At 42.5% G+C, this 10,624-nt stretch overlaps 1 protein-coding gene across 1 annotated transcript in view; it reads right to left on the bottom strand.

Moving 5' to 3' along the window:
- Positions 1–528: 528 nt before the first annotated feature.
- The window catches only part of CDNF (cerebral dopamine neurotrophic factor), a 55,906-nt gene continuing 45,810 nt past the window's right edge, over positions 529–10,624 (bottom strand). Inside the window, exons 3-4 of the mRNA XM_075345244.1 lie at positions 9,138–9,279; positions 529–792 (exon numbers count right to left, since the gene is read on the bottom strand). Coding sequence (XP_075201359.1) covers positions 614–792; positions 9,138–9,279 — 321 coding nt within the window. The 3' untranslated portion in view covers positions 529–613. The remainder of the gene's footprint in view (positions 793–9,137; positions 9,280–10,624) is intronic.

The raw sequence follows: 10,624 nt of genomic DNA, 5'->3' as shown, positions 1-10,624 counted from the left end.
TTTGCAGTCTAAAAATTTACAAGGTTCCCTCTGAGTATTGGTTATTCACTGACTGAGGAATGGAGGAGCCTTCTTTTACTTTAAATTTACTGTTGCTGGGGGAGGACCTTCTCTTTTGCGGTGCTGATGTGGTTTTAGGAAAGAAAATTACTCGTAATAGTAATTACAAATCTCCTTATCTCACACAAACACCAAAACTAATTTCATAGAAGGTCAACTACTAAACCGTGGTTGTATTTGAACTCAGGATACCAGTGCTTGCTGACAACAATGTAACCCCTTACTTTTGTATATCGATACTGTTTTGTATTGCTTTGAGTTCAATACTCATATGACAGATACAGCTAATCTAGAAGGAGGGTGACTCAACATTATATTTTAGGAGCCTGTAGGAAGAATACATATTCAGAATTGCAAGGTCATTTTTTTATCTAATAAATAACTCAGACCAAAGTTTATATTATTAAAATAAAGGATCCAAACCATAATATCCATAACTACTCTAATTGACAATACATTAAATATCAGTGTGGATTGATAATTTAATTTGGATACAGAAATGTTAACTAGTCCAGATTTTGTCTTTCAATGGCATATTGCCTATATGTTGGTTTCAAAGATCTGCTTTTTGACTTTTCACAGCATACTTTGGAATCAGCTCCTTCACGAGTTGTATATAGTCCATTTTCTCTATGCAGGCTATGCATGCTTCTCCCCATCGGTCTAGTATCTTCTTCAGGTCTGCCACCTTCATCTTAGCCAGGTCCACAGAGTTTAGATCTATCTCCTTCTCTGAGTAACATAACATATAAGTGTAGGAAAACATATTTAGATATCATGGCATATATAACAATACACATGCAAATTACCTATCAAATATTTCTGAGGTGAACACCAATTAGTCATATGGTTGTCTCAAGAAAACCCTTCTCCATATATCTCAAAGTATATAGAGATGAGAAAGAGAGGTCTCTTAGGGTGTATTTACATAGCACGATTATTATGAAATGGACATTTCTTGGAACTCTCATTTCACAATAATCTTGCCGTGTAAACAGGATACCGATCTCCCGACAAACAAACAAAATGCTTGTTTGTTGGATGAAATTATCTTTTCGCTTTCTGACAAGATTATCGTTTTTGGCATCAGATTATTCTGTGTAAACAGGATTTGTGCTGCTGAAAACAATGCGCACTGCTTTATTACTGATCAATTAGTGCACATGTGAATCGTGGATTGCCTGTATAAATGGGCTTTTAAACAACAGCTAATGGGAAAAAATTTAACAATCAATGGTTCTTTAACGTTGTAGAATTGTTAAAGCAAAAGAGCAAAGAAGATACTGCAACTGCATAGAGATATTCAATTGATATTGAAACTTCAGATTATAAAACATACATCATGATGCTATTCAGGTCTACACATTTTGAGTAAAAACACTCTTAATCCTTTTTACTCGAAATGCGTAGACCTGGATAGCATCATGATGGGTTTTTTATAATTTGTTTTTTAACTTTTTTTTCTAATAAATGTCATGTTTTAATATAGATTGAATATCTCTCTATGGTTGCATGATCTTTGCTTTTTCTTCCATGTTACTAAACCCAGAGGCCTGACTGGACTCTCCTTGCACCGCATATATCAACTTGGTGACTGTTGTGCAGGTGAGTTGATCTTTTCCCTCCTCTCTGTTAGAACAGGTAAAGCACCACTTCAGCGTTTTCTTTAATTTTACCACTGGAGTTAAAATCTAATATCCCTGACCCTACTCATATACTTATCCTCTCCTCCGGCATCTTCATCGTCTATCACCGCCACACCTGTTGATCTCCGGCGGTTTGTGACCTGCCAGCAGCTCAAGTTTTAAGTTCAGCACGCCGGAGGTCACAACTTAATACATCTCTATGAGAGCCTCTTTCTGACTTAGGCACGCTTTACACATTGCGACATCGCTAGCAATTGCTAGCAATGTCGAGCGCGATAGCACCCGCCCCCGTCGCATATGCGGTATGTGGTGATTGCTGCCGTAGCGAACATTATCGCTACAGCAGCTTCACACGCACATACCTGGTCGGCGACATCGCTGTGACCACCAAACAATCCCTCTTCAAAGGGGGAGGTGCGTTCAGCGCCACAGCAACGTCACCGCGACGTCACTAAGCGGCCGCCCAATAGAAGCAGAGGGGCGGAGATGAGCGACACATAACATCCAGCCCACCTTCTTCCTTCCGCATTGCTGGCGGGACGCAGGTAAGGAGATTTTTGTCATTCCTGCGGCTTGTTCCTGCAGCTATGTGTGGTGCTGCAGGAACAAGGAACAACATCGTACCGGCAGCAGCAGTGATATTATGAAAAGGAGGACGTGCCACCGATCAACGATTTTTTGATGTTTTTGCGATCGGTGATCGTCACTCCTATGGTTTACACGCTGCGATGTCGGTTACGGCGCCGGATGTGCGTCACTAACCACGTGACCCTGACGATATATCGTTACCGATGTCGCAATGTGTAAAGCCTGCCTTAGTTCTGGCTTGCATTGACTACTTCCGGCAGTCAGAAGTCACAGTCGCAAGATGGCACCGTGGGATCGGAGTGGAGAAGAGTGGGGTCAGGGACCCTCCAGCACTGAAAAAAAAAACCTTGGAGTGGTACTTTAAATATATATATGTACCTGTACATGTGACTGCTATATATGAGGCAGAGGAGCAAGCTACTAAAAAAAAGCGTGGGTCCCACTCTGGCAGACTAAGGTTATTCATGTTTTGTTGTTAATTTGAATAGCTACATGTAGTATGCTACACATTATATAAAGAAATGTAGAGCAAGGTGAACCCTACTCGAGAGAGCTATAAGAGAGGGGCATATGGTGATGAGACAATAAGAAGTGAGATGATTGGATTCCATGGGCAATCATTTCACCGTTTGGTTGCTCAAGTTTTTATATATTAGGTTCATTGTCACTTTTGTTGGTCTCAACTTATACAAGATCAAATACAAAGTTGCAAATTATTAAAAGGACATACACTTGTCCACAATGTGGTTAATCTGCAGGATTTTCTGCAATCTTTAAAAGAAGCAGTCTTGTCCAAAACCCTCAAAATATATTGTATGTATAAAGTGTTTGTGTAGGCATAACAGAAGTAATTTACCCATAGGAGTCTGTTTTGAATTTTATCTACGAGTATCATGTTTTAGCCAGTCATGTGATAGAAAGGAAGCACTTCCGGTAATGCAGTGCTAGCCAGATGACATGCTAGGCATGCACCCTTAGACAACTATGTCCGAAATGATATGTCTGAGGGAGCAAGACCAGAAGGAGAGTAAAACATGTGATCAGTGGACAGACTGCCATGACTTCACATGATGCATAACATTCCTGCAGGACTTCAGCAGCCTGATATCACTTAAACCACTTGAGATGCCAAGGTCAAAGGCCACGTCTCACTAAGCAACATCGCTAGCAACATCGCTGCTGAAACACGACTTTTGTGACGCAACAGCAATGTTGCTGTGTGTGACATCCAGCAACAACCTGGCCCCTGCTGTGAGGTCGCTGGTTGTTGCTGAATGTCCTGGACCATTTTTTAGTTGTTGCTGTCCCGCTGTGAAGCACACATCGCTGTGTGTGACAGCGAGGAAAGCAACAACTGAATGTGCAGTGAGCAGGGAGCCGGCTTCTGTGGACGCTGGTAACCAATGTAAATATCGGGTAACCAAGAAGCCCTCACCTTGGTTACCTGATATTTACCTTCGTTACCAGCGTCCGCCGCTCTCACACTGTCAGTGCCGGCTCCCTGCTCCCTGCACACATAGCCAGACTACACATTGGGTAATTAACCCGATGTGTACTCTGGCTAGGAGTGCAGGGAGCCAGCGCTAAGCGTTGTGCGCTGGTAACCAAGGTAAGTATCGTGTCGCTGCTGGCTGGGGGCTGGTCACTGGTTGCTGGTGAGATCTGCCTGTGTGACAGCTCACCAGCAACCCGTGTAGCGACGCTCCAGCGATCCCTGCCAGGTCAGGTTGCTGGTGGGATCGCTGGAGCGTCGCTTAGTGTGACGGTACCTTAAGAGGCATAAGAGAGGGTCTGCCACCCACAAAAATGTTTTTTGCTTGTATAAAAGATTCGGTCAGAACTAGTATTATAAGCCAATTACTTCAGGGTAAGGTTAACTATGCCTTATAAAAGACATGAAAAGAGAGGAACCCAGATGTTTTACGATATGCAGGCAATGAGCATGACCCAGGATAAACAGCTGCTGGTGATTGCCATGAAGACCAGCAGAGGAGTGAGGCTCAAAGGATTTTTCAAATGTTTTAGGTTTTAATGAAGAGAAAAATCAAACTTTGTTCATGTAACAATTACCGTATATTTGTTATTCTGTACACTGTTCTATGTATGTGTCCTATGGCTTCAGGACAAAAACAAATGATTTATTATTATTATAATTTATAGTGTGTAAGAGAACATAAAAGACAATGGTGGAATTAAAAGAAATGAATAACATTTTTCAATTTATTATATGTCCCCCAAAATTGTGCCATTTAAAAAAATATGGCCGCTATCTTCCCATAAAAATTAAATATGTATGACTTTCTGAAGTCAAGAATGAAAAAAATGAAAGAAAATCGCAGTGTTTTAAAAGGCCAAATAGGCTGCGTCCTTATTTTTTAATTTTCTGTATTTACTATTCGTTTTTGTATTTCCTAATGAATAAATGAATAGAGTTTCTTCTTAAGGTGTCTTCACATGTGACAAATATGGACCAGATTCATCTTATGGACTTTGCACCTAAAATGTAACTAACTGCATTGACAGGGACTTTCAAAGTGGCAGCAGAAATACAAAGTATAGTATAGCTCTCTAAAGTGAAAGGGACTCTGACGTCTGTCAGGACATTTGTGCTCTGTAATCTGAAGCCAGCATGCTGTAAGAGTTAACAGGAAGTTTACATCCAGCTGTCTCATCTCAAAGTCTGCTTTTGTATACCTGCAAAATTAGTTTAAGAACCTTAGCTGTATCATTAGTGGATCTAAGCAGTGTGATCTGTAATCCGACTCCTCCCCCTTTGTGATTAGCAGCTTCTGTATATGGAAATGTACACTGAAAGCCTGATGTGGGTGAGGGCAGCTCCCAGAGCTCTCCTACATGTAAAATCTAAAATCATTCACTGTGTCAGAACAGCTTCAGCCACTAATCTACATTGTTGGATTAAGAATTTCTTTGCCTACATTGTGCTGCTCTTAGGGGTGCTTCACACATAGCGAGATCGCTACCGAAATCGCTGCTACGGCACGGTTTTGGTGACGCAACAGTGACCTCATTAGCGATCTCGCTGTGTGTGACACTGAGCAGCGATCTGGCCCCTGCTGCGAGATCGCTGCTCGTTACACACAGCCCTGGTTCGTTTTCTTCAAAGCCACTCTCCCGCTGTGACACACAGATCGCTGTGACAGCGAGAGAGCGACGAAATGAAGCGAGCAGGGAGCAGGAGCCGGCATCTGGCAGCTGTGGTAAGCTGTAACCAGGGTAAACATCGGGTAACCACCAAGGTGGTTACCCGATATTTACCTTAGTTACCAGCCTCCGCAGCTCTCACGCTGCCTGTGCTGCCGGCTCCGGCTCTCTGCACATGTAGCTGCAGTACACATCGGGTTAATAATTAACTCGATGTGTACTGTAGCTAGGAGAGCAAGGAGCCAGCGCTAAGCAGTGTGCGCGGCTCCTTGCTCTCGCGGTTATGATCGCTGCTTCGGCTGCTGTGTTTGACAGCTAAGCAGCGATCATAACAGCGACTTACAAGGTCGCTGTTACGTCACAGAAAATGGTGACGTAACAGCGACCTCGTTGTCGCTGTCGCTTAGTGTGAACCAGCCCTTAGATGAGGTAGCATAAGCCTGCTGATGGATTCCCTTTAAAGGGGGTGGCCACTACTCTACATGTATCTTTCATGTGACCTAACTACCATTGATAAGCACTTTACTAAATATTTTGCTTTTGCAAATTCTTCTATAACATGAGCTGCTTTTCTCTGGCTGAGGATCTCCTGGTTTCATATGCTGTTACGTCAAAATCTCCCTCACTTCTGGACTCTGGAAAATGAAAGATGGGTGAGACTCTATTCACCCACCAGTCAGTATGGGGAGGAGGGGATAATCGTTATTGTCAAGAATGGTGTAATGGTGCTTTGTGCATTACTTCTATTCCCTGTAAGGGTATGTTTCGCACACTGTGTTCTTGATTTGACAAAAAATGCACCCTCTGGCAGACTTTGACAACTGTAAACAGTGTGTTTGACAAAATAATACATCCAAAACACATGTGTTTTGAAAGCGTTTTGGATGCATTTTTGACAGTGCGGTCACACAGCGATTCAGCTCTGCTACATCCCTGTTCTGTCACAGCAGCACCATAGAGCATGACTGCCCACTCACAGCAATCAGAGACAGAGCCGCGCAATGAGAATGAACTCTGGTGAACCTCTGACGTAAATGCCGCGACACAGGTAGTAGTGCGGGGCCCGCAGCTGTGAGGTCAGAGGTTCACTCGAGTTCATTGTCATCGCGCGGCTCTTTCTATGTCACGGCCTGATTTGCAATCACAGGTTAAGGACTCACCTGTGATCGCAAATCACTTGAGTGAGGGCACTGCTGATCGCACGGCTCACTTCAGTCACTCGGGTGATTCGCTGTCACAGGTGGAGGACTCTAGCTATGGCCACGGGTAACCTGATTGACATCACCGCTGATAGTGTGACTCACTTCAGTTGCTGCATGGAGCTTACAGTGAGCGGTTGTGCTCTATGGCCTCTTGCTGTGAGTGTCAGATGCAGCAGTGATGGAAGCATCGTGGGACCTTGTGTGGATTACGTCGGATCTGGAGGGTTGTGTTGGTATTAATAAAGTGGTGACAGAGGGTGTTATTTTTGTCTTTTATTTCAAATATAGGATTTTTCGGTGTTCGTGTTTATTTACTTTCACTTACAGTTTAGTGATGGGGTGTCTCATTGACACCTGCCATAACTAAGCTAGCTAGGACTTAGTGGTAGCTATGGACTGCCATTAACTCATTACCTGATTGCCACTGCACCAGGGCACTCAGGATGAGCCGGGTAAAGTCCTAGGGCTGTCACATCAGATGGATGCGGCAATTCCAGGCGGCTGCTGTCTGATATTTTTAGGCTGGGGGGCTCCCAATAATGTGGGTCTCCCCAGTCTGAAATACCAGCCTTCAGCTGTGTGGCTTTATCTTGGCTAAGTATGAAAATTGGGGGGGATGGCACACCATTTTTTTAAATTATTTATTTATTGTACTGCACGATAAAGACCTGCCCACCGGCGGCTGTGATTGGTTGCAGTCAGACGTGCTTTCACGCTGAGTGACAGCTGTCAGACTGCAACCAATCATAGGCACCACCGGTGGGCAGGGGAAGCAGTGAAAATGAGATGAGCCTAATGAGCAGATGAAGTGAATATGAGATGAGCCTAATGAGCAGCAGGCACTTTCAGAAGCAGGAGAGGTCGCGGGAGCAGTGTGACAGCTGTGCCGCACAGGTGATCGGTGAGTATGAAGGAGAGAGGGGGAGAGGGAGAGTCCGAAAGAGAGAACGACAGAGAGAGAGACTGAGACCGACAGAGAGAGAGAGAGAGAGACCAAGACCAACAGAAAGAGAAAGACCAAAATCAACAGAGAGAGAGACCGACACCGACAGAGAAAGAGTGACCAAAAGACCTGCATTTTTGTTGACAAGAACAGATCCAAAATGCAACCAAAATGCAGTGCAAATGCACAGCTAAAAATTTTGGTTGCGTTTTGACACACCTAATTCATTTCAATGGGTGGAAAATGCAATCAAAACGCAATGAAGATGTGACATGCTGCTTTTTTTATGCAACGATTTTGACAAATATTTGTCAAACGAAACGCTGCCTAAAAAAAAGCAACGGGTAGATGGAAATTTTTGATTTATCATAGGCTTTGCTGGGGAAGCAAAACGCATGCATTTTGTCAATGACACAGTGCAGTTTAAAACGCAACCAAAACGCAATGTGCACACATTGCCTAACAGTATCCTATACAGGAGATGGTGCTGGGCCTGTGTGTGATGCTGGGGGAGAAGTGGTAGGGGTGTAGGCAGTGTTACAGGTATGTGCTCACTTCTGGCTTGCAATCTAGAAGAAAGCATAATGGAAAATGTAGTAAGAAGGGAGCAGAGGATTCTGAAGAGGAAGTGATGGCTGTGACTGCAGAACTGATGCCGGAGCACAGAAAGCAAAGGATAAAGGCATAATACAACATGAAATTGGCAGGACAACATAAATAAGGATGTTTAGGAGCATTATCGTAAACATTTAACGCAATACCAGTATCTAAAGCCTGATTTACATGTTACGATTTCACATACGATATCGTATGCGATCGTAACCGCCCCCAATGTATGTGCGGCACGTTCAATTTGTTGAATGTGCCGCACAAACGATTAACCCCCATCACACGTACTTACCCGTCCATACGACCTCGCTGTTGGCAGCGAACATCCACTTCCTGGAGTGGGAGGGACGTTCGGCGTCACAGCGACGTCACGCGGCAGCCGGCCAATAGAAGCGGAGGGGCGGAGATGAGCGGGACGTAAACATCCCGCCCACCTCCTTCCTTCCGCATTGTCGGCGGGAGCCACGAATGGAGGTAAGCTGTCGTTCAATGTTCCCGGGGTGTCACACAGTGCGATGTGTGCTACCTCGGGAACATTGAACAACCGCACGTTCAATCTTTGAGGAATGAACGACGTGCATGCGATGAACAGATTTTCGTTCAATCGCAATTGCACGGAGGTTTTACACGCTACAATCATACTTACGATGCCGGATGTTCGTCACTTATGACGAGACCCGGCCGACACATCGTAAGATTTATTGTAGCGTGTAAAGCGCCCTTTAGTCTTGGTAATGGACAACCTCTTGAATACCAAATCAATATCAAAATCTGGGTCCAAAACTAAACATACAGTTTGTTGCAGATTTTTATAGCAAATTCTTCCTAATGCTCCACTATAATTTTGCAATAGTTTCTAATATTTGTATTTAAAATGTATCTGAGGTGATAAGATACATCGCATTGAGAGCTTGATTTGATACGTACCATATTTTAATTCACAAATCTGAATGTCGATTTTCTTCAGCTTGTCACAGATTTTGTATGTCGGAACATGGGCACTCATCGGACGAGTAACCTCACTTACAATTTTTGTAGCTGCATCACTTGTGGCCCCTAAATAATAACACTATAAAAAATATTTGCATTAAACATACAATTACTTCTAATTATATTTTATTTATATACAATATATATATTATGAATTAATATACAAAATAATTTGTAGGACTTTTTGAAACCAAACAACTGATATAATCCATATGTGCAGAAATCTTTATATTCCCTACTTAAGAATAATACTTTCACAAGTGATAAGTTGCGTGATATATTTAAGAAAAGCCAAAGTTCAAGAACCACAGCGTGAAGGCTTATGGAGATGAAGGCTCACCTGAGGCAATACACTCCACTAAATATAGAAACTAGACACTTTACAATGGGGCAATAAAACAGCAAGCTATAAATGGAACATAATAAAGATACAAGTCTAATATTGGAATCCTTTACACATAGGTTTATGTTTATTGTAGTGTCTGGAAATGATCTGATGCTACAGAAACAATAAATATATGTAAAATATTTTACTAATTAAATATCATCTTGCATAATAGGTGAATTTTACTATATATTATATAAGTAGGGCAAATTTACACACATTGAACTCATAAACCAATTTTTACCTAAGCCCGTAATTATCGCTTCAGTATAATAGATGACACTAACAGAGATAAAAGGTTCTGGAGAATAATCTTTACTTTAGAGCACCACTCCAGCATTTTTTTCTTCAGCGCTGGAGTAGTGCTTCTAATCTAAGGTCTCTGCACCTCGGCTTTAGACAAAGTGGGGCACTAGGCAAATGTTTAAAGGGCCCTAAATGCTCACATATTGCACCATCACACTCAATCATTTAGGTTGCATTTATATACACGGAGTTCAGACTGGTTAATAAATTGATAATACTGAAGTCCTTTGGTGTTTGTTTCCGGCCTCTTTACACAGAATGAGAAAGACTGGTGGGCACAGATAATTCATTAGTAGATCAATCTGTCCCCTACAGTATCATGTTATTATCTGCGCATCGGCAGCTTGCTCCGGGAGATGTGCTTCTGAGAACAAGGATTTTTGTAGCACCATAAACAATCCAATCACACGATGAAGAGCAGCATTTTGCACAGACGTTGGGCGATTTCTGATATGTTTACACCCATGAACTCTTACCTATGCATCCAGGATTTATAAATGTGGACGCTACATACGCATATTATGTGACGCAAACACTATAGGTTACACACACATATGTATACACATATAGCACACACCTATATATACATTGAATACACACACATACAGTTGAAACCAAAAGTTTACATACACTATCTAAAAAGGCACATTTGCATGTTTTTCTCACTATCTGACATCAAATCAGAATAAACCTTTCCCATTTTAGGTCAATTAGAATTACCAAAATTATTTTT

This window comes from Anomaloglossus baeobatrachus, chromosome 4 (assembly GCF_048569485.1).
Source record: "Anomaloglossus baeobatrachus isolate aAnoBae1 chromosome 4, aAnoBae1.hap1, whole genome shotgun sequence".
Taxonomy (NCBI): Eukaryota; Metazoa; Chordata; class Amphibia; order Anura; family Aromobatidae; genus Anomaloglossus; species Anomaloglossus baeobatrachus.
The sequence above is the reverse complement of the archived record's forward strand: the minus strand, read 5'-3'. Positions and strand labels throughout refer to the sequence as shown.